Here is a 27523-nt window from a genome sequence, read left to right as displayed (position 1 = left end):
TCTTTGACATGGAGAATTGAGAAAATGCAAAGCTATGTAAAATTCTATGCAAATACAGCTTCAGGATTATTTCCTTAGCTTTCTCTCCTCAGCATTGTCTTTTTCCATGTTACCCATATGTAACAATTTTGGAGTCACCAAAGTGTCTCTTAAATCTGTAGGGGGTATTATTTGGAAAAAAAAATCATTGTATCTACTTGCTCATTCCTATTGTATGAAAGTGTTATTTTCCCCACTCCAGCTATCACTGATTATTGGTAAAAATTTCAATATACTCCAGCTATCACTGATTATTGGTAAAAATTTCAATATACCTATGTAAAGGTTTTGTTTTATGTAGGAATCCAAATTCATTTTTCATTTTATACAAATTGAGTAGACAACTTTTCCAATTTAAATACTTATCCATTCTGTATTGGAGAGTTTAATTACATTGATTGTTTTGGCATAATTTTGACAATTTGAAAAAAAAACTGTAGAAAGCATTAAAAGAAGGAAAGAAATCACACCAAATTCAAATAATGTAGTATCTTTTAAAAGAGATTTTCTTCTAGCTTTGATTATCTAGCAATATTGCATTGACTGTGGTTTTGCATCAATTTAACTTTTCCAAATCAGCATTTCAGACATGGTGTAGGAAAACATGAAGATGATTGTAAATCAGGATTGCCTGGCCCATGGTGCCTGCAAAGATTTGAATTATTTCCTCAACATTTTACAGACATTCAAAAAAAGACCTTGCCATTGAACCCCAGGTCGTGGTGGTGTCCCTGAAGTCCCTCTCTTAAGGCGCTAATGCCTTGGCTATTTGGAGTCCAGTACACATCACGCCCCGGTAATTCCAGTTAGCAGGGGCGCTGGCACCCCTGCACTGCGGCAGGACCTCAGCACTGCGGCAAACTGTTGCGGTTGCGCAGCCAAAGCCGGAGTGGAGCTTTGCTACGCATGCGCATATGGAACTGGTGCGATTAGTTGGTGTTGCTGCAGTGACTCAAGCGCAGAGTGGAGCGGTCGCCGGAGATGCCTGACGGTCTGTACTGAGGAGCGGCTAGCAGCGCGATGGAGCGGGCCAGGTTAGCCGTGTGGATCTCTTCCCTTAGAGACAGCCTGGGAAATAATCATTTTTGTTTGTTCAAGTGTTCCAAGTTTGTAGAACTTAAAGTATTATTGTATATAGTGGGAATCTGGCTCTAAAGTTCTTTGTCCTGGAGAATTGAATGGTACATTTTTGAAGGTTTGGGGATTGGTTGGACCTCCCTGGATGATACTCTGACCATGCTGTGTCCTATTGCAATTGGTATACGCCACTGTATCGTGTCCCATCAGATCCTTTCTAGAGTGGCCCTTTGTCCTTGAGATATGAGGCCATGACTGTGGTTGAGGAGGGTATATTGTGATGGCTGTGGTGCAAAAGGCAGGGGAAGGTATGACGGGGTGGGATCAGTGGGGAATCCACACTACCAAGGAGGGGGTGACAGGGTAGGGCATCGGGTATTGGTGACAGTGGTATCTGGGGGTAGCAGGGTGGCTGCAGTTGTGATAAGGATGGGTCTTTAGGGTGAGGTGTCCACTATGATGTGATCGTGGTTGTAGCAATGGTGTCCGCCATGGTGGTGGTGGGAGGGAGTAGAAGGTAGGCTGTTCTTGGTTGTGATGGTAATGAGGGGGTAGCAACGATGGCCGTGCAGGTGGATTGGGGGTCAACAAGGTGGCCACTATGGCAGTGATATGGAAGAGGTGGCAGGGTGACTAACAAGGTGATCATGGTGGCCGTGGTTGGGGGGGAGGCAGCGAAGTGACCGTCGTGGTGGTGGTAGGGAGGGGCGGAGGTGGTAAGGGGCAGTGGGGGTGGCTGCCATGGTGGTGTTTGGGAGGGGGTGGCAGGGAGGCCACCGTGAGGGTGATACAAAGAGGGCAGCACGGTGAAAGGGGTGACCCACCTTGGGTATGGTATGTGTGGGGGTGGTGAGGCAGCCATGATGATGGTGACGGGAGGGGCGATCGGGTGGTGTTGGGGGCAGTCGTGGTGTGTGGGAACCTTGGAGAGTGGCCGCCATGGTGGTGGTTGAATTAACGCAGTAAAAGGCGGTGAGGGCAGTGGATCTGTAGTCTGGTGGTGGGCTGACGGAAAAGGCAGCGAGTGGTCCACAACCCTTAGTTTGAGGGAAAGGGGAGACCGTTCAATTGTTCTCTAATCTGAGGCAGTCTAAAGAGTTTATATTAGGGCGAACCTGCTATCCATTACTCACCTGAAGGGATAGCTGCACAAATGTTTGCTTTAGATATTTTACTCCTTCATAATTCCTCGCTTTTGTGGTTTTGTAAGATTAGGGATATGGTGTGCAGAGTTTGCTTTATGAACTTGTGAGAGTTGTACCACGTTCTGGGATGTAACACTGCAGAGGCGTGTCTTATCTGCAGTGATTTTTCCTGTATTCGGAATAAGGGTTTCAGGGGTCCACTGCCGCGTCACGACCATTGTGCGGCTCGCCAAAGATGGCTGCCGCTGCAGATGTGCGGATCTGCGCAGGCGTGACAGGGTGGGGGGCAGCCTACCCCTCCCCCAGTGCCGCAGTGGGGGAAGGGTAGTCTATGCACCTTCTCCCAGGCAGCAATTGCGGCGGCACCTTCACAGCGCAGTGCTGAGGGGAGGAGGCTGGCAACGTGGGCAAGCTGCCCCTTCCCCAAAGTGCCGCAGTGGGAAAGGATGCGGGATTTTGGGTGCGCAGGCGCAACTGGGAAGACACTGTCTCCGCCCGTCAATGGGGCGGGCACCGGGGGAGGGGGTTTGCACAGCGTCCGCTTGGTGGGGCTGGCAGCTACCCCTTCACCTGTCTGCTGTAACGGCTGCTCCTGCCTTCTTGTGCTGCAGTGCGTGGAGGGAAGGAAGACATGGAATTGCTGAGCTTGTACCTTGGGCCACCCCTTCCCTAAGGCCACGTTGGAGTGGAGGGGGCAATGGGGCAATGGATTTGTACATTCTATGCCTGCCTAGACTGGCAGCCATGCTGTGCCCCTACTTTTCTGTTGCGCCGGAGAAGGGAGAGATGGGGGCCTGCTGGCAGGGCAAGAAAGGCGAAGTCATCCCGTGATCCACAGTGCTATTACTTAAGGCAGCCCCTATCAATGGTGCTGATTTTAAATGTTTTCTGACTTATAGGGGTCCACTTTTTCATTTTTATAGATTCCCTAGGTTGTATTATGAGCAGTCTCTTTAATATTCAAAGGGGATTCAGTAACCCTTTAGAAAACCCCTAATTACATTTGATTTCCACTTTACAGATTCGATACTTGCACAACTGCATCACCTTTAAGAGTGTCATATTTCTTAATCTGTGGATGTTCTTTTTGTGATGCGGCCTTTATATACCGTTTCCTTAAATCGGGGATCAGGGCTCCTCCAGGGTTTTTAGGAGCTGAGACCTGTAAGTTTTCTTTGCTGAAGGGGAACAGAGCAAAGAATCAGAAAAGTGGAATGCTACACGGCTGTAAGTATACGTTGGATTAGGGAATTCTTGCCCTAGTCAGGTTTTTAAAGTGATGCTTTTGACCCATCATTTTGAAGTTGGACCTACTATGAAAATTTGGTGAGAATATATAATTAAGAAAGTAACTATTCCAGTGTTCTGCATTCCACTTTTGAAGGGAACCATTTTCAAGGACTTTGTTTTTCTTTGCGGAATGTTGATGGGCTTGCTTTTTTTTTTTCCCTCTATCACAAACAATATGGTTGTGCTAAGTTGCAATGTAATTAAGGAAAACATAAACCTAGAAGACTTGGAAAGCTTTGTTGTGGAATTTTTTTGAGTAGTTTTAGAAATAGCAGGAGGCTGGAATCTGTGATACTTACGGTTTGCTCATTTTTTCCTACTTGTAGACACATACTGTTTCAAATAATTATAATTTGCTTTAACTTCTGATCGTTTTGGCTATTTGCAAAATGAGCGTGTATTATCCTGATCAGCCATTTTGTAGTTTTTCACGCAGACTCAGGATCTCAATATGGTGGATCCTTTTGGGAAGACCTCTGAGGTTTCAAGGTCTCTGCCTTGCCCACTGAATATTTGGCTTAGTATCAGGGCTTTTTGAAAATGACGAGGCAGTGTGAACCCTTTCTGTGGTTTAGGGCAAGGAAACAGTCCAGGGATTGTTGTATTGCTATCTAAGGCAAGGTACTGTCTGGTTTGGGTTTATTCAGATTATTTTGTATTATATTGGTTTGCCCAGTGCATCTGTCACATGTTTCATTACTGAAATACTTTCCCCATATGTGGTGATGCTACATCTTTATTCCTGCCCTTTCCTCTGAATGTTGTCAGATTTGTTTTTTTAAAAATTCCACATTTAAGATGTCAAGGCCTCAAAGTTACTTTTTTTTTTAATTGGAGTTTTGTTGACACACAATGCTTCATTAGTTCCAAGTGCACAACGTAGTGATTCAACAACTCTCTATGTTGTGCAGTGTTCATAAGTGTTGTTACCCTCTGTCACCATACAGTGCTGTTAAAATACATACCATTGACTATATTCCCTATTGCATTCCCCTGACTTACTCAGTCCATATCTGGAAGCTTGTACCTCCCACTCCCCTTCACCTATTTTGCCCCTCCCCACCATTCTCCCCTCTGGTAACCACCAGTTTTATCTCTGTTCTTTTGGGTGTCTCTGTTTTTTTTGTTTTTTTTTTTGATTCCACATATAAGTGAAATAATAAGGTACTTGAATTTCTCTGACTTATTTCACTTAGCATAATACCCTTTAGGTCCATCCATCTTGTCAAAAATGGCAAAAAAAATTTTTATAGCTGAGTAATACTGTATTTATATACTGCATCTTTATCCATTCATCTATTGACAGACACTTAGATGGTTGCTTTACTATCTTGGCTATTATACATAATGCTACAGTCAACCGAGGAGTGCATGTATGTTTTTGAATTAGTGCTTTTGTTTTCCTTGGGTAAATAATCAGAAGTGGAATTACTGGATCATGTGCTATTTCTATTTTTAAATTTTTGAGGAACCTATATACTGTTTTCCACAGTGATTGAACCAGGTTACATTCCTACGAAGAGTGCATGAGTTTCTTTTTTCCACATCCTTACAAAGAGTTATTTCTTGTCTTTTTGATACTAGCCATTTTGACTGGTATGAGGTGATATCTCATTGTGGTATTGATTTGCATTTTCCTGATGATTAGTGATGTTGAGCATCTCATGTATCTGTTGACCCTCTATATATCTTTGAAAAAAATGTCTATTCAGTTCCTCTGCCCATTTTTAATGGGATTTTTTTATTTGTGTGTGTGTGTGGGCATGTATGTGCACGTGTGTGTTGGGTTTTATGTTATTTATATATTAAGCCCTTATCAGATACATTACATTATCAGATACGTTACATTATGTTAACCCCTTATCAGATATATCATTTGCAAATATCTTCTCCCATTCAGTAGATTGCCTGTTTTTTGTTGATGTTGTCCATTGCTGTGCAAAAGATTTTTATTTTCATGTAGACCCTATAGTTTAATTGTTTTTGTTTCTCTTGCCAGAGGAGACCTCTATAGGAAAATTTTGCTAAGGCCAACATCTAATAAATTACTGCTTATATTTTCTTTAGGGAGTTTTATGGTTTCAGGTCTCACATTCAGGTCTTTAATCCATTTTGAGTTTAATCTTACTTTGACATTGTACTCTGCTACTTAGCTATATTTAGAAAGAATCCTTGAATTAAGCAGGGTATGAGTATTGACTCAACATGACAGGGACAATGAGATTTTTTATCTTTCTTAGTGTACATTAGGATTTTATTGCTGGTCTCCCTTGCCCCTTCCACTTTTGTGGCCCAGAGCCAGAAAGCTTAAGAGTTGTTGATGGTTAAGGTTGTCTCTCTCACTAACAAAGGTTGTGTAAGGGAGTCATTTCTTTTGCCTTCTAGTTCCTGAATGCTGGCTGGCTTAGAATTTTCTTTTTGATGGTTCCACAGGTTTTGGTTTAGAGGCACTGATTTTTCTCATGATTATGGGAAGATCTGTAGACTGAGATTACCTCACATTTTCTTTTTTTATTTTTCATTCTTGAGATCTTAGTAGTTGAATTTTTATTAGTTTTTTTGGGGGGGCAGATGTAAGGCATATTATATATTTGACAAAATGTTAGGCTATTTGGAAAAACATTATGTGATCTCATCACTTGTTGCTTCTCATTGTATTTCCAAATTAGTATTATTTTTTTAATGAAAGTAATTTTGGAGCAAAAAAATTAACATTGTGCACATACAACATTTTCCATGTTTTTTTGATTAACTTTTTAAAGTATGTTCTATGCCCAATGTGGGGCTTGAACTCACAACCCTGAAATCGAGTCACATGCTCCACCGACTGAGCCAACAAACCCCATTTTTTTCCTTTATTGTTTACTGATTTATTTAAGATTTTATTTTTAAGTAATCTCTACACCCATGTGGGGCTTGAACCCACAACCCTGAGATCAAGAGTTGCATGCTTCATGGAATGAGTCAGCCAGGCACCTCTCTATTTTTCCTTTAAATGCTTATTTTCCAAAAGCTGGTTTCTAGATTGTGAATGCAGTAGGAAGATTATAAATGCACCCACATGTATGTATACAAACTTTCTATATTGTGAAAACAGTGCTGCTCCTTGATGATTTTACATGTAGCTTTAATTTTTTTTAAAGATTTTATTTGTTTATTTGACAGAGAGAGACACAGAGAGAGGGGGAGCACAAGCATGGGGAGTGGGAGAGGGAGAAGGCTTCCCACAGAGCGGGGAGCCCAATGTGGGGCTCGATCCCGGGACCCTGGGATCATGACCTGAGCCGAAGGCAGATGCTTAACGACTGAGCCACCTAGATGCCCCATACATGTAGCTTTAAAAATGGATTTAGAAAATTGAATAATTTTGTGTACTGTTTCATTTCTTCCATGAACTCAGACTTTTTCATACTGAGCAACTGCTATGAAGGGATAAAGGAACTGAAGATTTTTATTTTTTTAAATTTTTTGGTAATGGGTTATTTTCAGTTATACTATTAGATTAATCATAATTGATGGTCTATGACCTAGAGGTCTATGATAGTTCTTTTTATTATATAATTTTAATATAATATTAACAAATATATTTGTGAAGCCATGTTTCATCAATAAATACTTCATTCCCTTTTGGCACTGAATGACAGTCCATTGTATTGAATATACCATACTACACCATATTTGGTTTATCCATCTTTTAGTGGTTGTACTTTGGGTTGTTTCCACTTTTTGGCTCTTACAATTAAAGCTGCTAGGAAAATTCACACTCAGGTTTATATGATTTTGTTTTTTTTTACCCCCTCTTGTGTTCACTTTGGCAGCACATATATTTTACTCTCTCTAGGAGTTGAATTAGTGTCAAATGCTAAACTACGTGGTTCACATTTTTAGGAAGTGTCAGAGGCTACACCATTTCACATTCCCACTACCAGTTTCTCTACCTCCTCCTCCACTCCGGAGGTATGAAGTAGTATGTTTGTGGTTTTTATTTGCATTTCCCTAATAACTATACTGATAATTAAATATCTTTTTTTGTGCTGATACAAATTTTTATGTCTGTGGAAAGCAATCTGTTCCAATCTTTCACCCATTTTTAAGTGGAGTTTTTTCATTTTATTATTGAGTTGTAAGCATTCTTGAGCTGTGTGAATTGCAAATATTTTCTCCCATTTGGCCAGGTACATTTTCACTTTCTTAATAGTGTCCTTTGAAGCAAATACGTATTTTACTTTTGATGAAATCCAATTTATGGATTCCTTTCTCTGGTACTTCAGGTATCTAAGAAACCATTGCCTAATCAAAGGTCAAGCAGACTAGCAAATTATATACTTTTATCATTTAAAAATCTGATATGTCATTTGTGATTTTTAAATGATTTTTTTAAAGATTTTATTTATTTATTTGACACAGAGAGAGAGCACAGGCAGGGGGAGCAGTAGAAGGAGAGGGAGAAGCAGGCTTCCCTCTGAGCAAGGAGCCCAGTGCGGGGCTCAATCCTGGGACCCTGGGATCATGACCTGAGCTGGAGGCAGACGCTAACCATCTGAGCCACCCAGGCGCCCATGATTTCTAATGCTTGACTGAAACACTAAAGTTTTTGAAGCAGTAAAACAACTTGGGTTTATTGAAAAACTATTTGGGTTATTTTGCATAATCTAACATGAATTTGAAAATAGCAAGTGTTCAAAGAATTAGTTTTGGCGATGCTTCTTTGAATTTTGCCCTGGAGGGAGGGGAGCCTGATGAAGTGAAGTTAGTGAAGTGGCTGCCTTTAGCTCAGGTTGTGATCTCAAGGTTCTGGGATCGAGCCCCATGTTGGGCTCTCTGCTCAGTGGGGAGCCTGCTTTTCCCTCTCCCTCTGTCCACCACTCTGCCTACTTGTGCTTGCTCTCTCTCTGTCAAATAAATAAAATATTTTAAAAAATGAATTCTGCCCGGGAAATATTACATTGCATGACTTTTGTAAAATGCTTTTCCTCTATCCTCTCTGATTAGCATTGTTAAATTGCAGTTGTAAGAGTGGTTCCTATAGTTTCTAACATGGATGACCCAGGTGGGAGATAACATGCTCAGATCCCTTGAGCAGCCATTTTCTGAGCTGCTCTGGAGATCATAAGATGGTGGTAGCTATGTTGGTTTTATGTATTTATTTTTTGTTTAAGCATCCCTTTTATTTATTGTTTTACAAATCCTAGGAAAACATTTGCACAGGAGGTTGCTTAAGTAGAAATTTTATAATTTAAACTTTATGCTTTATTCCATTATACTAAAAGATCCGTCCTAATAAAATATTTTCAAACCAGGGACACATGGGTGGCTCAGTCAGTTAAGCCTTTGCCTTTGACTCAGGTCATGATCTCAGGGTCCTGGGATCAAGTCCCTGGTCAGACTCCCTTCTCAGACGGAATCTGCTTCTCTCTCTCCCTCTGCCTACCTCCCTCCCCTGCCCACCCCCCCCTGCTCCTCCTCGCTCTGTCTCTCAAATAAATAAATTAAAAATATCTTTAAAAATGTTTTCAAACCAGTTTTGGAATCAACATTGCTATTTTTTGAGGGTATGTAGGTATGGGTAGTAGGTTAGTGCATATAAGTATATCTCTGTAAATATATAGCTTTATTTCTGCATAATATAAAAATAAGTGGAAATATTTTCTTTTTGCTTAATTCTTGGATATATCCCCCCCCCCCCCAGTTTTCTGATGTTAGGGGACCTTTTCTTTTTTTAAGATTTTATTTATTTATTTGGCACAGAGAGAGAGAGAACAAGAAGGGGGAGCAGCAGAGGGAGAAGCAGGTTCCCTGCTGAACATGGAGCCTGATGTGGGGCCCAAGCCCATGACTTGAGCCAATGGCAGACACCCAACCAACTGAGGCATCCAGGCACCCCAGGGGGCTTCTTTCTTCTTCTTCTTTTTTTTTTTTTTACAAATTTATTTGAGAGAGAGGGAGGGAGAGAAAGAGAGAGGGTGTTTATGAGGGGGGGGCGGAGGGAGAGAAACTCAAGCCAACTGCCTGCTGAGCACAGAGCCCGACATGGGGCTCCATCTCACCAACCTGAGATCATGACCTGAGCCCACACTAAGAGTCAGACGCTCAAATGACTGAGACACCCAAGTGACCCTGATGTTAAGGGGCTTCTAAAGGGAGAAAGTGGTTTTAGGATAGATCCTGACTATTAGAGGATATTTTCATTAAAATTTTGCCATGTTACTTTTCCACCATTTTTATTGATAACAATTGATGTACATTACTACTGTACCTTGTTTTAATTATATTATAAGCACTTTAAAAACTCCATTATATAAAATATAGTTCTAAATACAGCCTTTAGGGGTGCCTTGGTGGCTCAGTCATTTAAGCCGAGGCTTCAGCTCAGGTCATGGTCCTGGAGTCCAGGGATCAAATCCCACATCGGGCTCCATGCTCAGTGAGGAGTCTGCTTCTCCCTCTGCCCTTCACCCTGCTTATACTCTCTCACTTGCTCTCTCTCGCAAATAAATAAATAAAATATTTAAAAATAAATACAACCTTTAAATAAGTGGTTATTTTAAAGTTGATGAAGTCTTACAAAATAAATTCCTCTTTCTGCTTCAGGGACCGCTTACACCTGAGACGGACTACGGAACAGCACGTACCAGAGGTGGAAGTCCAAGTCAAACGTAGAAGGACAGCCTCACTGAGCAACCAAGAGTGAGTATAGTCTGGGTTGAGAATCAATTTAGTTTAGAATTCTTGTTCAAAGTTGAATAGAGTATCATGCAATGAGGGGTACTGAAATGAATTTAATTAATGAAAGAAACCTATGCTTATAATATAGAAGATAAGGCAAAATGGTTGAGTCAACCTTAATCAGGTAGTACTAACTTAGGTTAAATTTTAGTAAAATGCATTTTTTCCCAAATGTGTAGGTGAGTTTTATCAATAAAATTCTACATCCTTCAAATTTGATATTTACAGATTTCTGTTTTATTTATGTTATTAAATCACTTATATGTTTGCAAAATTTTTTATTCATTGACCGAAGGCTACTTTATGTATTCATACATATACCGCATTATTCAGATTTTTATTTTTGGTTAGTACATTTATCCAATTAAAAACTTGAAATGTGGGGCACCTGGGTGGCTCAGTCGGTTAAGCAACTGCCTTCCGCTCTGTTTATGATCCCAGAGTCCTAGGATCTAGCTCCGCATCAGGCTCCCTGCTTAGCAGGGAGCCTGCTTCTCCCTCTCCCTCTGCTGTTCCTGCTTCTACTCTCTCACTCATGCTCTCTCTCTCAAATAAATAAATAAAATCTTAAAAAAACCTTGAAATGTATACATTTGTTCCTCTCTTTACATAGGATATCTACACAGAGGTACACTTTTATTTTTTTAAGAGATTTAATTATTCCTTTTAGGGAAAGAGAGTGTGAGATCAAGCTGGGGGAGGGGCAGAGGGGGAGAAAGAGGGAGAATCTCCAGCAGATTCCCCACCAAGCATGGAGCCTGATGCAGGGCTCCATCCCAGGACCCCAGATCCTGATCAAAGCCAAAATCAAGAGTCAGACACCTAACCAACTGAGCCACCCAGGCACCCCCATGCACTTTTAAATTTAGGTTTCCAGAAGAGTGATTTTAATACAAAACATACTAACTTTTTAATGACATGATACATACACAGTATTTATTAGATCTTGCATTTTGTTATTATCACAAATCTTGACAGAATCAGTGGGTAGCATTTTTTCCCTTTCCCAAAGCTGTTTTATTTGGCTATTTTCCAAAATTACAAATATTAAAAATACATGAATATCGTTTCTTTATAAAACACTTAACTTTGAGATAGAAAGTATCTACTTCAACTTACCATTGCCCTTCCCTCCCTAGAGATAATCCACAGGTATGTAGATGTCTATATTGTCAGACCTTTTCCTGTTCATTCATGTGTATGCACACATGGAAGCAGGGAGAAGGAGAGGCATACTTGTGATCTCTTTTTTTTATTTTTATATTTTTAAAAGATTTTTATTTATTTGACAGAGACACAGCGAAGAGGGAAAGCAGGGGGAGTGGGAGAGGGAGAAGCAGGCTTCCCGTGGGGCTCGTGGAGCAAGGAGCCCAATGCAGGGCTTGATCCCAGGACCCTCCCAGGACCTGGGGATCAAGGCTTAAAACTGAGCCACCCAGGCGCCCCAACTTGTGATCTCTACATATGCGAGATTTATTGTTCTGCAACAGTATGTCTTTGGGGATCTTTCTATTTCAATGCATATAAATACCTCATTTATTTTACAGATTGTAGAGTATGGGTGGTTTAATAACAATTTCATTTATCAGTAGCTTACTGATAGATTTGCATTTCTTTGCTATCATCAACAAAGATAAGGGCAGTCAATTTGAAAGTTAATATTCTTTATCTATATTAATTATTTACATTTTATTTCAGTTCCTCAAATATAAAACTTTCTTAAAAAACTGTTATAGTGGAGCCTGGGTGGCTCAGTTGGTTAAGCATCTGCCTTTGGCTCAGGTCATGATCTCAGGGTCCTGGGATCCAACTGTGCATCTGGCTCTCTGCTCATCAGGGAGCCTGCTTCCCCTCTCTCTCTGCTTGTTTCTGCCTACTTGTGATCTCTCTTTGTCAAATAAATGAAGTCTTTAAAATAAAAAAACAAAGATGTTATAAAGTGGGGGTAGAATTTTGTCTTCTATTTTTGTTATTTGCTCATTTTATGTGGTAAAGTTGCAATATATTCATTTGCACATTTCAAATTACTGGTGAGGCCAACAATTTCCCCATTTTCCCTGTTTATTTATTCTTCTGAGCTCATTATTTTATTACATTTTTATTTTGGGAATTTCTTTAAAAGAAGTATTTTGCGAATGGATATTCTATGTAATTTGTTCTTTTTTAAAAAAGATTTATTTATTTGAGAGAGGCAGAGAATGCCTGCCATGTGTAAGTGAGGGGGGGAGAAGGGAAGAGCAAGAGAGAATCTCAAGCAGACTCCCTGCTGAGCATGGAGCTCTAGCAGAGCTCAACCCCACAACCCTGAGATGATGACCTGAACCAAAATCAAGAGTTTGGCCACTTAACTAACTGAGCCACCCAGTTGCCCCTATAATTCATCATTTATAATAAACTTTTTGCCATATTAATTTTCTCTTGTATGGTAATGTCTTTTGTAACTTAAAAGCTTTTAAAAGTGGTATTTTTACCCAGAATCTCTGGAAGTATCTTGAGTTTGTTTAGAGATTGTGGTTGAGGTATGGGGGATTCTCTTGAGGGGAGGATATTTTGTTAGTGGGTAATGGTTCTGTCATAGTTAAATTTTGTTATAGCTCTTATCTTATGCAGGACCAGTGTGAACCAGCATAACAGGTAATCTCATTTTCTTTAAGACCTCTTTAGGTGTCATTTTCTTGTTCAAATCTGTGGAAACATTTTGTTGCTTTCAAAGAAGAAATAAGTTCATTCCTGACCTCTGCTGTTTATATTACGTATAAATACTACAGGGTGCTAAATGGGCAGGGGAGTTTTGAGTTAGGGAAATAGTATAATTTCCCCAGTCATTTATCTCCATTTTGAGAGTAAGTGGATTATAAAATGGGTAAGCAGTATTGATACTCGTTAAGCCTTGCATAATACATGCTCAGAATTCTCTCAGGATTGGGATAGTTAACAGTCTGTTTATTTTGATAATCCATCAATATCCCACATTTTCCCAAACCATAAGTGCTAAAAGTCAGTATTCCTGAGAAATTGTGTGGTACTGGTTCTAATGCTAATAAAGATTTGCTATTCATGTTCCATCCAAGATACAAAACCAAATTGAATAAAAACCAAAACGATGCAGATGAAACCTCTCACAGACCAACAGTAATTGTTAATAGAAGCTCATTGGTTTTTATTCTTGGAATTGATGATTATACCATCTTCTGATAGATCTGTCAAGTAAATCAGTTTTTGATTTTTGGGGCTGGTGAATGTGTTTCCTGTTTCTTGGTGTATTGTAAATTTGAGAGAATTTGGAGATTGGGGCTGGAGACTCTTCTGGATAATCTATTTTATGCACCTTTTTATATGTCTTTCTAAATTATATTCTGCATTTATGAACTGAATGTTACGTGTACTGCATTTTATTTTCTTGGTTTTAGTTCAGTCTGCAGCTGAATTTCAGGTTAAACCCAAGAGGAACACTCCAATAGGAGTTTAAGAGGGCCAAGGAATATATTTTTGTTTTCTCTGAAACACTTTCAGAACCATATTAGGTCAGACTCTTAGTTGCCATTTGGTAATAAAGGATTGGAACTAAGAATACCCAAATAAAAATGGGACAATTTAAAAAGCATGAGCAATGTAATGAAGACTCTTAATGGAGTTAGTGCAGTTTTGACACGTTAAGGGTACAGTCCCTCCTAAGATTACCCTCAAAACAGATACCAACTGCAAGCCCCAGAGTTTCTAGTCCACCTGCACTTCTCAGCATCTGGATAGAGATTCAGGGTTTCCACTATTTCCTCAGGTTCCATGATTTTCACAGCACTCAAGAAAAGCACTACACTTACTATTAAGTTTACTCTAGGGGATACAGATCAGGATAAGCCAAATGTAGAGACTCATAGGACAAGAGCCATAACTTCATGTCCTTAGGTTGTAATACTCTCAGCTCATCAATGTATGTATATTGCCAAACAGGAAGCTCACCAGATCTGTGGGTGCTTTCTAGAGATTTTTTTTTTAATATTTCATTTATTTATTTGAGAGAGAGAGCATGAGCAGGGGGTAGGGAGAGGCAGAGGGAGAAGCAGATTCCCTGCTGAGCTGGGAGCCCAACATGGTTAGATCCCAGGACCCCGGGATCATGACCTCAGCTGAAGGCAGATGCTTAAACAACTGAGCCACCCAGGCACCCTGCCTTCTAGAGTTTTTATTAGAGTTTCATTGTTTAAACATGATTGAATCATTGGCCATGTGGTTGCCCATGGGCCCCACACTCTAATCACATAGTTGGTCTTTGTGGCTTGGCCAGCCCCTGTCCTGAATAATCTAATTAGCATTAACTCAGGTATGATCCAAGGCGCCACCAAGAATAATGAAGATACTTCTATCACTTGGTAAATTTGAGAATTTAGAGGTTACCTTCCATGAGCCATGGAGAAATTCCAACCTAATTCTTTATTATTTAACAGAATGTTAAAAATGCCATTTTAAAACTGTAGAAAAATAGTGGAATATCTTTTTTTCAGGCCCATTTCCAAATCTATTGAGTAGTTTGATAAATAGACACATGCATATATATGCGCACATGTAAGTGTACACACACTTAACAAGGGCTGAATTGCTGGTGATTTTTTTTTAATGCTTGTCTTGCTAGCCAGTAACACTTCTACATCATAATTTACAGAATCAGATTCACAGCCAGATTACTGATTCATAGGGATATACTGAGGACTTTTGTCTGGAATTCCCTTGCAACTAATAGGTAGTCAGTTTATATAGTTTGAGAGCCTAAAATTCTGGGCTCTGGTAGTTCCTTGTTTCAGGTGGTTACTTCTTGGAGTATTTAGTATGGATAACAGCCTTAATATCTTGCTGGAAATGGCCTTAGCAAATGCCTCCCTCTTGTTGCTGAGGGTTAAAGAATTGTTTCCAGATAGGATTGGAAAGTGAATAATGTATATGGTTTGATGGTTTTTCCACAGGGCTTTTTAAAACAAAAGAACTTTTTTTTTTTTTATTTTAAAGTTTCTTGGGTAGTATCTCTAAAGTAGTAAGTATCCTTCTGTTCCTTGCACATTCTATGTACAGAGAGACTCCTATTTCTTCTTTATAGTCTCTTCACAAGGTAATGGGAAGCTCTGACCCTAATTGAGTCTCTCCTTAAATGTAAGGTTCTACATATTTTCTTTCATGTTGTTACCCATATAGGAAAATCTCTTTTCATTTATATTCATTTTATATATTGTGCTCTTGTCATAGGTGTCAGCTGTACCCAAGGCGATCTCAGCAGCAGCAAATACCTGTGGTGGATTTCCAGGCGGAACTGAGACAGGCATTCTTAGCTGAGACACCAAGAGGTGGTTAAAGCAGTATTGGAACATCCAGGTAGCTGATTTCCAAGTGAAAAAACAGGTTAGAACTGATTGAGTCATGGTTAGGAATAAATAAATAATGTGTTTGGAGGTCACTTAATTACTTGGGATGTGTTAAAATACATTTTTTTTTTTAAATTTCATAATTGAATTTAAATAAAAAAATCCATATAATCACATTGCAGAAAGATTAAAGAAGTAAAAGCAAGCAGTAGGACCTTGGTCTTCTTAACCCAACACTTAGTTTCCCAGTCATTCTAGTGCATGCTTTTTAGGTAGTTTATTTGTATTTAATTTCTATTGGTTTTCCAGTTAATATTATATAAACATACTGCATTATAAATGGATGCTGAATATCCTGCTAATGAATGTTTTGTAATTACCTTTTGTGAGAAACTTCATCTTTTTCCTGGTAGTTTCAATAAAGCTTCAGTGAACTGCTAAGCATAACATATTAGATAGGATCATTTACTCAGCTATGCAGATGTGAAAATAAACTGAATCAGAAGTATTAGCTTAGGTACATTTTCTAAATTGTATTTCAAAGTATTAGTCTCTGTTACCCTGAATAAATAATGGAAAAAAATGGAATGCCAGTTACGATACACTTTCACCTGCATTGGTTGTTTTAATTACATATCATTTGTGCCTACTGAATTATAAATACACATCACATCATAATCAGATAAGCTAAATAATTTTCCATGCATATTTACTAATTATTCCTTTTTTTGTTTTGTCTTTTTTCACTTTTTTGTTTTCAACAACGTATTTGAATCAGCTGACAATGTATCAATGTATTTGATTCAGCTGACAATGTAATAAAAATATTATCCATGATTTTTTTCAATGTGATATAGATTTATTTACAGTCTGTCTTTTTATGTTTTATGTGACCTTTTTAAAATTTTAATATTTGAATGCCTGTAATCCAAAGGGTTTAATATACTTTTTAGAAACTAGGAGACAGGAGCCTATTGATGAGTTTTGTTCTAGATTTTCTTTATTTCTGTTTTGGTGTATTACCTCTCAACTCACATTAATTAGGCCTGTTTATAGCCACTATTTTGAGTTTTAAATTAAAAGATGTAAAACAGATTTTCTGAGAATTCTCCCCTGCTGCATCCTTTACTCAGCGTTCTCCAGTAATTACCTGGAGCCGATTGCAGGGCAGTGGCATTGATTTCAGACAGTGGAATCTGATCATTGTCCCCAGCTGTTCCCCAGAGTAAGGCCATTTTTAAATGATTAAGTGAGAAAAGCAGATTTTTTTTTAAAACCAGGAGTTTTTTGGCTCTTCAGTGCTGTTCATACACTCTTGTAAGTTCCTAAGTATAATTATTTATTTATTTACCTGGGGCTTATGATCAAGAGTCAACATGCTCTACCAACTGAGCCAGCCAAGCACCCATATAATAATTAAGTCATACATTATGATCTTCATATAGGATCATCTGGTTTTCTGATACTCTGTTTCATGTGCTAGTTAAACAGCACTTGTTACTGGGATTATTTTAGAGCAGGGTTTAGTAAAGTATCTGACCCACTCACTGTTTTCCTAAAGGACATTTTATTGGCACACAGCCATGTCCTTTCATTTGTGTATGGTGTGTTGCTGTATTTGTCACTACAGCAGCAGATTGGAGTAGTTGTGACAGATTGAATGGCAGGTAAAGCTTGAAATACTATCTTCTTCCTTGAAAGAAAGTTCTCTGGCATCTTTCTTAGAGAATCACATTTAAAGATGAAAACACCAAGTTGGGACAGTGGGGGACTGGTGATACTATAGAAGGTGGTGGAGAGAAAGGGGTTATAAAGGAAGTTATATGAAAGTGAACATTACAGGGTAGGGAACCAGATAAATTTCTGGGATAAGGCTCAAGTCTAAGAATCATGTCTAAAGAATAAATGTAGATGGGTAGTTTTTAAATACATTTTAACAATTGGTATGTTTTCTTTTTTACAATAAAAATCTAAAGCTTCCAAGTGATAGACAAGAAAAATGGGGAGGTAAACCAAAGATTTTAAAACCCATGTTTCAGGCACAGCCTAAGGTTGACTTTTCTTTCATTTTCCCCATTTGCTTTTTTTTAGTTGGAATCATGCTTTTAAATGAATTTATTTTGTATTTATTTCACTTAAATGTATATCACTGTTTCCTCATTTTATTATAGTCATAATTATCATTTCTAATGAATAAATGATAGTTCATTCATGATTTACTTTTCCTTGTACTTGTTTGCTATGCTTTTATAAATATTCTATATTTTAAAGATATATTTGGTATCTTGAATTTATTAGGATAAGTATCAAATTGTGGACTGTAGGGTATACACATTAGTATGACTCTTAAATGTTTTGTTACATTGCTTTCTGACAGCATCATAAGCGTTGTTTGCCATCAAGAATAATTACTACTAGTGCTAGTTTCTCAGTACCATCTTTGTGTGTCTTTTTCTTTGATAAATAAACAGTTCCAAAAATGGAAAATTGTTTTCTTTGTGTGTGTGTGTGTGTGTGTGTGTGGTTTTAATTGGCATTGCTTTGTGGATGAATACTTTTTTCCATTTATTGTGTTTTCTCCTTTTACTTGTTAAATTCTACACATTTTCTGTGAAGGGTGTGATATTTTACCAGATTTGAGTGAGCATTAATGCATTACCATTATTATATGATTTCTCATTTGTTGTATGTATCTTGGACAAGTTTGACCATCTTATCTTTTCACTTAAATTTGTATAAAGTTTAATCATTTGAAAGTCCAGACTTTCCAAAAGTTTAAGAACTTCTTCTGTGAGGAATCTCAGGATGTTTGAGTCAGGGGGCCATTTATTTGCTTATGCTTTTTGATGTAAGGAGACTTATCATAACTGTTAATTCATCAGTGCAATGTGATGTTGCTGTTCTTACGCTGTTCTTCATGAGGCATATTGCTGTCATTTGCTATGGAGATAAATTTGATCAGTCTCCAAAGTGAAACATCCTTTCCCTTATAAGTGTTCATGACTATGGTATACTAAATTTAGGAATAAGAGATAACTTTCTAAATCTTAGGTCCTATTCGTTAAGGAGAGTCTTTTCTTAACCACTTCATTCAACCCCTATTCTGAGTTGTGAGTAAAATGTGTATCTCTTATTTATATAGAATATTTTATATTATATTACACATCTGTGTTCCCAGTTCTTTAGGTCTCCAGTTCTTTAGTTTATGACTCACATCTCCAGGTACATTTTTATACTTGATAACTGGTTAACAACATCTAGTAGATGTGGAAGGGGTTTATAAACTCAGCAGGTTAGGTGATGGACAGAAACAGGACTGCGACTGGCCTTTCCTTTTTACTCTTCCCCTATACAAAGGAAATGTTTGAATTTGTTGGTTAAGTTAAACTATGAATTAAGCCTGATAGTTGTGTTCACTGAAATGCCAGTTGGGACAGAATATTTAAACTGAAGCTGATAGGGAAATCTGTACTTGAATCTTTTTGGTATCTGAAGGTAAAATTTTGTTTCTGAATTTTAAAGTTTTATTGGAAAGGTGACTGACTATAAATTCACCTTAAATGCACATTTGATGCTGGGTTCCATTACATCCTTACGTAAGAAACTTTTCAGTGATTACATTTTTTTTTCCCTTAAATGAACTCTTGAAATCTAGCCCTACTGTTTTTTCCTTTTGTTCTAATAATCACAGTCTTGCGGTGCAGTGTCTGGTAGTACGTCTCCATTGTTGATGGTAGAGGGTGTGTACTCCAGTAATAGTGTCTTGTTGAATGGTTAGCATTTTTGTTTTTGTTTTTATTTTTTTTCACTAAGGATGATATAAAAAGTAATGTTACAAACTTTGTACATTATGTGAAAGTCTTGTTGACATTTTACATTTTAAAAAAGCTCTTTTGATTTATAGTTTATATACCATAAAATGCACCTAAATTTTTCATAAGTACACTGACTTTTGCAACCATTGTCAGGTACTTTTAGGATGCTGCATTACCAAAGTAAGATCCTTCATGCTTATTTACATACATTCCCTGTTTCCACTCCCAACTTCAGGTTACCATTTAATTTACTTTCTGTTTCTATGTGTATTTTTTCTATTTCTGTAGATAATTTACTTTCTGTTAATAATGGATTGCTGAAGACTTTATATCTTCATAGATACAATATTATGAAAATTGCTAAAAAATGAAAATTGCTACTTTAAAAATAAACAAGTACAGGATTTAAACAGCTTCATAGATAATCCTGTCAGGATGAAGAACATCTGTATTATAGGCCTTAAACTACATATGTTGCCTAATTGCATTCAAATAAAAAAAAACTACATTTATTTGGGGAGGGTTGGGTACATTAGTCTGCTGATTTGAATAGATCTTTTGAGATCTTTACATGTCAGTTTTATGCAAAACATTAATTCATGTACAAATATTGGATGCTACAAAAGGGGGGTATCCCTGATGTCATTTATCTTTAAAGACGTAAATTAGGTAGATGGAAGAAGAAACAAGTGTATAGATATTATAGTTAGTTAAGATAAATTTTGGATGGACTCCTGGGTGGCTCAGTCTGTTGAGCATCTGACTTTGGTTCAGCCCCACATCAGGCTTCCTGCTCAGTGGGGAGTCTGATTCTCTCTTTGCCCCACTCCCACCCCCCTGCTTGTGCGATCTCTCTCAAATAAATAAATACAATATTTTTTTTTTAAAAGATAAATGTTAGAGAAATATGGACGATGTTGAGTATATAGGTAGATTGTCTTTCAGAAAAAAGGCACAAATGGTGCATGGCAGTTTGCATTTGGAGAAAAAAGGTTAAGAGATATTCTGAGTAATGATGAATTTATTTTTTTAGATAATCTGTTACTCCAAATTCTCATAAAATGCATTTAACAACCATCAGATTTTTATAATTATGGGGCAACATCTACATCTTACCACCCGTAACTGAATTTTTTCTTTCCTACTATTCCTTTTACTTCTTATCTAGTGTCCTATAGTTCCACATGGAAAACTGTATCCTCAAAACATTCTTTTACAGTATTGTTTTGATGTTATAGTTCACACCCACACTTTAAATGATTTTATTTTCACATCCTGAAATAATTCATAATATACTTAACCAGTGTACATAGCTGTTTGAAAAGTGTCTCTGTTGAAAACAACAATTTTAATGTCTGTATTGTTAAAAGTAAAATTATATTAGATTTTGTTTATGATATGGGGCTACATTTCTGCATAAAGCCAAATTCCCATTCAAGTCTAATTTGTGTGTTTACTTTTCAAATAAGTATAATTGGTAGCTTGAGACCCTTTTCCAGTTTTGACTATATTTGATTTCCAGACTCAAGAACATTTTCATTAGTATATTGGGAAAAATAACACTGTTGTAATAATGCATTTTTTTATTGCTAAGAAAGTTGCCCATATATCCTAATAAACATACTTCAGTTGTATCCTATTTTAATGTAGGAAGTCATAAGCAGGTACATGATAATGCATTTGGTTCTTGGCAAAGAAAGATAATCTAGCATTATTTTGAAGTGCTTTTGGCAGGGTTGAGGAGTGGGGGGAGATTGAATTTGAAAACATTTAGGTGGTTTAACTAGGAAGCAAAGGTTTTAACCCAACTCAGGACAGTAATTCAGATGGCTAAACATAAGGATATCAAAATGTTGAAATAGAGATGAAACGGTGTTAACTTGGGACCAGAGAATGAAGCACTACCTAAAATAAGAATGGAAAGAAAAGAGATCACAATTTTTGGAATGGGAAATAAAAGCAATTTTTGAAACATTTAAAAATTTCTGCATAAAGCAAAAATTTAATAAACTTTGTCAATTTTAAGTACATAAAATGGGGGAGTTAAGGTGAAGGAATAGTGAAATGTGGTGTTCACTTGGTGGGTATAAGAACATGGGAAGTCTTTTGAACATGTCTGTTAAAATGATTTTCATAAAAAATTGTCTGCCTGTTTTTAAACATGGTAGATTGCAGTGCAGCTAGATCATGCTTTCCTCTGCAGGCTCCATCTACTGTTTGAAGCTTCTGCCCCAAGCTTGCATTGTTTGTAGGAGAACCTGCGTCATACCTTTATCTGTAGCCTTCCCTTAGGTCTTAAGGATCCTGAAACCTTACTGTGGACATTGGATTTGGTGGAACAGCAACCATGGTAAGATGTATATTAAGACAGAAGGGTGAAAAGCAACTGGAAGGCTTTGGTTTACCAGAGTGTGGGTTGTCTTTGGGTTCTTAATGTTAGAAATAAGGAATACATCTTCAGAGATGGTATCTCATTGTATGATTTATCAACTGAAGGAAAGCTGTGTCTGTTGTTCTATTGTAGTGAAAGATGAAAACATCTTAAGAGGGATCTTATATGTGAGAAAATACAGAAGAGAATTTTCATTATGATTTACAATAGTAAGGGGCAATCTAGTAGATGGAAAACTCAGGTTATAATAGACATAAAGTCTACATTAAAAATGGAGGGGTCTAGCAATTCACAGCATGAGAAGTATACAATAATAAACAGTCTGTAGAGATAAAATACACTAATCAGTTTTGTGGTTCTGTTAAAGTTTAAATAACTTACAGCATGTATTCCCAACAGGAAAGATACCTTAAAGCAGCAAAAATTGATTTGGAGAAGTGGAAGGAATATTAGATTTTACAATAGCTTGTGGTCTTCCTAAGGACTACAGTATATAAATAGAGATACAGATTTATCAGCATATTAAAATTTCAGTGGAGTGGGTGATTTAGGATAAAAATATTTTTTAAAAGGTGACTTAGTAGGATAAATGAAAGTGAAGGAAGTTTGAGAAACACTGATCCAAGTTCTGAATGGGAGGAGATGTGGGGTGTGATATAACTAGGATAAAGGTCTTTGGGGGAACTAAACAGTAGTTTGCATTGGGTTGATGGGAATTGGGAAGTTTCTGATGGAGGTAGGAATTTCCTGCTGTTTGGGTATGTGTCTAGGGAAAAAGAAATAGTCCATGGGGTCGAGTGTTCTAAAAGATGGTGGGATTTGGGATTAAAATTGGGAAAGGAGAGGAATTAGAATCATAGAAAATACTAACATGAAACTAGGTTTGTGAATCTGTTGGGGAAAAAATACAGTTAGGGAATATAGTTAGGATGATGGGAAACTGCATAGGGAGACAGTCTGAGAAGTAGAGGGTTCCACAGAGGAGTATAGTGGTCCTGGGCCTAAATTTGGTCCAGCATCTTGAGACTGAAGGGATTTTTGGAAAAAACATGGGAGGAAAGATGGGTTAAGGCAACCAAGTTTAGATTGATAATAGGAATAGGGAAGACATGGTGGGGAGACAAGCTGATGAGTGACAACTTTTCTTACTCCTTTCAGACTGTGGGAAAGAGCAGCAAGATGCTGCAGCACATTGACTATAGAATGAGATGTATCTTGCAAGATGGCCGAATCTTCATTGGCACCTTTAAGGCTTTTGACAAGCATATGAACTTGATCCTCTGTGATTGTGATGAATTCAGAAAGATCAAGTAAGACAACTTTGGGTTTGGATAGTGAGAGACAGATGATAGAGGGTAACTTAAGGAGGGAGGGAAAATGTGGCAGGGCTAATCTATTGCCTGACCTCCTAAACCATCACTGAATTGAATCAGAGTCTCCCCGTCTTAAAGTCAGTGTACTTACTGTTTTAAGTTTGCAAACGTATTCATGAACTTAATTTGGAAAGAACTCACAGTATGAGCAGAGTATCAAGTTATATATATTTAAAAAGTTATAAAATGTTATTGATAGGTTAGGTTCTGTAGTATTTCTTCAGACTGAAGGAATCATAAGAATAACAATTTGTTCTTAATGGTTGAGGAGTTGGGATATTAGAATATGCCAGGCTAGTTTTAACATTTGTTCTGCTAGCCTCTTTGTATGGTCCTTGTTTTGTCTAAATCATCATGTGCAGTGTTGATTTGGTGTCCATTCTTAACCCTCTTTCCTTATTGTATTTGTGATTTGTCCATTTCATTTCTTCAGGAATAACCTTTGTGTTTGTGCCTTACCACATTAGGCTACCTGGTTTATACCTGTGACCAAGGAGCTTCCTTTCTCAGGGCACTATTGACCATCTGCAATAAGATCACAGAAATTGGTGGATTTTAGTGGCATTCTACTTCCACCCAGTTGACTTACTATTCAGAGCAGTTGAGTTGGTGCTTTTAATATCATCTCTGGACATGCAACATGGCTTTGTTTCAGGCTTTTATCATGGGGCCGAACTTGAGAGGCATCACCCTGGAGACCTGGCTTGATTTACTTTATTTCCACAGTCCGTGATAAACCGTACAGATGTTTAATTTGCCTACTTCACATAGGTTTTATTAAATCTGAAGAAAAAGGCGATGCTCAGCACCAGTTGTCTGCTGTACTCTTAAGTCTGTTCCTCTCAGGCAAAAAACATATTCCTCATCTTTCCCTTTTCATGTATTCTCAGTCTCCTCCCCGCACACCAAGTAGGATTATATCAGATATTCTAGGATGGTGGATGTTTCAGTGTTAGTTTTTTTGTAAGTGTAAATAATCCAAAATTTTCCCCTAAAATACAAGAATCCCTATGATATTGAAAATTCTAAAGGTATTTGAGAGTTTTAGGCATATTAATTTCTGTTTCCCTTTTCTCACTAAGTTATAGGGATAATTTCACATGCATAATGCTTTAAGGTGTGCATTATTCTCTGATAATACTTAGTGAGGATTGTTGAATGGCACTGTCAATTGCTTTTACCTGTATTATGTAATATATGCCTCATGAATGTATGATTTTTGCTGCTGACAGTTGTGACTCTACACAAGGTTTCTCTCTCTTTTTTTAATTTGTTTTTAATTCCCCATGGTTATATAGTAAGTGGTAAGGCCAGAAATGCATAGGCATCTCTTACTCAAAGCCTTACTTTTTTCTTTATCATTTGGTATGACATCATTGCCTGTTATTGTTACTATTTTAGCTGTCATCCAGATTTACTTAAAAAAATAATTTTAAAAAATTAACTTCCCATGTTAACATGAAAACACATTTCAGTTTACTTGTCTTAAAAGTTTTAGCCACATAATTTGCATCTCTGTTTAACAAAGAATAAATTAATCTTGCTGAAATATAACACTGTGGGAACATTCTGGAAAATTTTGATAGGAAAAGGGCTTTACCATTTACCCTTATATGTCAGTGAGTCTAGTGTTTTTGTGTTTTGTCATAGTTTAGCATGAATATCTTCCATCAATTATTGTCTTCCATCAATTATTGTCTTAGTTGATACTTAACTGTAAATTTTAGTGAGTGATCTCTAACTTAGCTTAACAAAGTTTACTTTTGATTTATAGGCCAAAGAATGCGAAGCAGCCAGAGCGTGAAGAAAAGCGGGTTTTGGGTCTGGTGTTACTACGTGGGGAGAACTTGGTTTCCATGACTGTGGAAGGACCACCCCCCAAAGATGTAAGGGAACTGTAGGATAGGGCAGAATATTATGTGGAAGGACATCACAGTATTTGAGATGTTTGCTAAATGAGGGTACAAAGAGGCACAACAATAGTATACATTTGTCAAGTACAATGTGCCCAGCACTTAAGGTCAGTGCTAACTTGTCCATATTTGGTGATTAAGGACTTTCTGATGAATTATTCTATGTGCTGGGGACTCCCTAGATAAGGGTGGGAGTGGCTTATTTATATGTACTCAAAATTTGACATAATGTACATTTAATCGAATGCCTCCATAGTGTACTTGTGTATTCCTCTGAATATAGAATTAATACAAGCTAGGTGGTGTGGGAAGATAGTGGGAAGAGTGATCTTTTAGGAATAAGACTATTCATAACATTGGTGAGTCATTTGATTTCAAATAATTTTTCTTGTTTCAGACTGGCATTGCTCGGGTACCACTTGCTGGAGCTGCAGGAGGTCCTGGGGTTGGCAGGGCAGCTGGCAGAGGAGTGCCAGCTGGTGTTCCAATTCCCCAAGCTCCTGCTGGATTAGCAGGCCCTGTCCGAGGGGTTGGGGGGCCATCCCAACAGGTGAGGAACTAGGAGAAGGTTTTATATTACTGAGAGAAGGTGCCTAGAGGCTGAATAGGTTTAAAAGCACATCCTATACTATGTAAGCAGCATATATGTTATAGAGGGTGCTGAAAGACAAATACACATTAGGAGGGGAAAGGATTAAAGCCATCGTGATAAGAGGAACTCACCACAATTGGTGAGTAAGGAGAAATACAGATGGGTAAACCAGAGTTGAGAAAATGTGAAAGGACTTAATAGGTTAAAACAGGGAATGTAGGGTTTTAAGAGGATGTATTAGTGTGCCAAGATTTTTAAAATGAAAATAATGGGAGAAATACAAAATTGCTATAATTATTTCATATTTAATAGGCTGTGGTATCCACCAATTATTTTGTGTTTGAATAATGTGAGAATGTGCCTTACCTTGACTGTATCTGACCATGCCTTCTCAGGTAATGACTCCACAGGGAAGAGGCACTGTAGCGGCTGCTGCAGTTGCTGCCACTGCCAGCATTGCTGGAGCCCCAACTCAGTACCCACCAGGACGGGGGACCCCACCCACTCCTGTGGGCCGAGCAACACCACCTCCCGGTAAGGAAATGATACAGAAGTAAGAGAATTGGGCGCATATATATATATATATATATATATATATATATATATATATATATATATAGTTATGTGGAAAAATATATTATCTGGAGGAAGTGAGGACTAATACTCTTAAGAAGACACTGAACTAAGGAATAGCCTAAGTACCTAACTAGTTGCTTAGATTATGTTTCCCACTTTTAAACAGTAGTTTTTAATGAAAAGATGTGGACTCTATTGTTGGGTATGGCTTACATGGTAATGGTCCAGGAGAAATTGTTCAACCTTTTACTTAGTATCTGGGCCCATTTCTTTAAATATTATCTTGTATTTTATTCTGTCATCTTAGCTGAGCTTATTTATGAGGACTTTATCTCTGCCATTTTTCTTCTTCAGGCATTATGGCTCCTCCACCTGGTATGAGACCACCCATGGGCCCACCAATTGGGCTTCCCCCTGCTCGAGGGACGCCAATAGGCATGCCCCCTCCAGGAATGAGACCCCCTCCACCAGGAATTAGAGGTGAGTGGCTACACTTTTGTGCAGTGGTGCCAGCTGGGCCCCTTAATACTTACGTGATGTTTTTCTAATGGTCCCATGGAATTTTGCTTTTTTTTTTCCCCCCAGGTCCACCTCCCCCAGGAATGCGTCCACCAAGACCCTAGGATACTGTTGATCCTTCCTAAGTCACCCTTTTCCCTGCAATGTGTCTTGTGAAATTGTGTAGAGTGTTTGTGAGCTATTGTTTCCTCCTTGCTGCATTAATATTAGCTAATAAATGCACAGAGCAATTAAACTGCGAGGTACTGTTGTATGTTGTACAATTTTTTGCCTGTTGATTTTATTGAGATCAAAGTGAAGACTGGGATTTTCTGGTCTTAAAGTTATTATGGACTAGGTGAATTCTGTTAAACAATGCATTTAAATAATTTTCTCTTTAATTCTTAAGATAAAATGGTTGTGATACCTGATTAAGCTTCCTAACTTTCACTTTGTGCATTGAGTGGTATCAGTCCATAACCTTGACACAAAAGAAAACCCTTAACCAGGGGGTTAAGTGGCTAGGCTAAGCCTCACATAATGGCATCTTCCTCTTTCATACATACCTGAAGGGAAGAAGGGATGGGATGAAAGGCCTTGTAAGGCCACCTATGGAAGGAAACTGTGGTACTGAATCAGACTTTGCTCATTAAATCAAAGCATTTGGAATTGGAGATACTCCTTTTCATGGAAGATTATCTCAGTTGATGAGCTTCTACAGTGCCCTTGTGACTTG

At 38.0% G+C, this 27523-nt stretch overlaps 2 protein-coding genes across 5 annotated transcripts; both read left to right on the top strand.

The window, feature by feature from the left end:
* Positions 1–934: 934 nt before the first annotated feature.
* On the top strand, positions 935–21782 carry SNURF (SNRPN upstream reading frame). 3 transcript variants are annotated; one of them, XM_027569587.1, is made up of 4 exons: positions 935–1073; positions 10143–10238; positions 15513–15665; positions 16407–16465. In XM_027569587.1, the coding sequence occupies exons 1-3, from the start codon at positions 1060–1062 to the stop codon at positions 15616–15618; spliced, it is 216 nt and encodes a 71-aa protein (XP_027425388.1). In that variant the 5' UTR covers positions 935–1059; the 3' UTR covers positions 15619–15665; positions 16407–16465. The 3 variants fall into 3 exon arrangements, with proteins under 3 accessions (XP_027425388.1, XP_027425389.1, XP_027425390.1); XM_027569588.1 differs by lacking the exon at positions 16407–16465 and adding an exon at positions 21647–21782 and having other exon boundaries at positions 938–1073; positions 15513–15638; XM_027569589.2 differs by having other exon boundaries at positions 938–1073; positions 15513–15638; positions 16407–21638.
* SNRPN (small nuclear ribonucleoprotein polypeptide N) lies at positions 15527–27322 on the top strand. Of its 2 annotated transcripts, XM_027569586.2 has the most exons (8): positions 15607–15665; positions 21736–21793; positions 22994–23145; positions 24983–25094; positions 25519–25671; positions 26109–26247; positions 26644–26769; positions 26875–27313. In XM_027569586.2, exons 2-8 carry the CDS (start codon positions 21791–21793, stop codon positions 26910–26912), a joined length of 723 nt encoding a protein of 240 aa, XP_027425387.1. In that variant the 5' UTR covers positions 15607–15665; positions 21736–21790; the 3' UTR covers positions 26913–27313. The 2 variants fall into 2 exon arrangements, with proteins under 2 accessions (XP_035583819.1, XP_027425387.1); XM_035727926.1 differs by lacking the exon at positions 21736–21793 and having other exon boundaries at positions 15527–15665; positions 26875–27322.
* Positions 27323–27523: the final 201 nt, after the last annotated feature.

This window comes from Zalophus californianus, chromosome 6 (genome assembly GCF_009762305.2).
Source record: "Zalophus californianus isolate mZalCal1 chromosome 6, mZalCal1.pri.v2, whole genome shotgun sequence".
Lineage (NCBI taxonomy): Eukaryota > Metazoa > Chordata > Mammalia > Carnivora > Otariidae > Zalophus > Zalophus californianus.
Note: the sequence above shows the minus strand (reverse complement) of the source record. Positions and strands in the feature narration are given on the sequence as shown.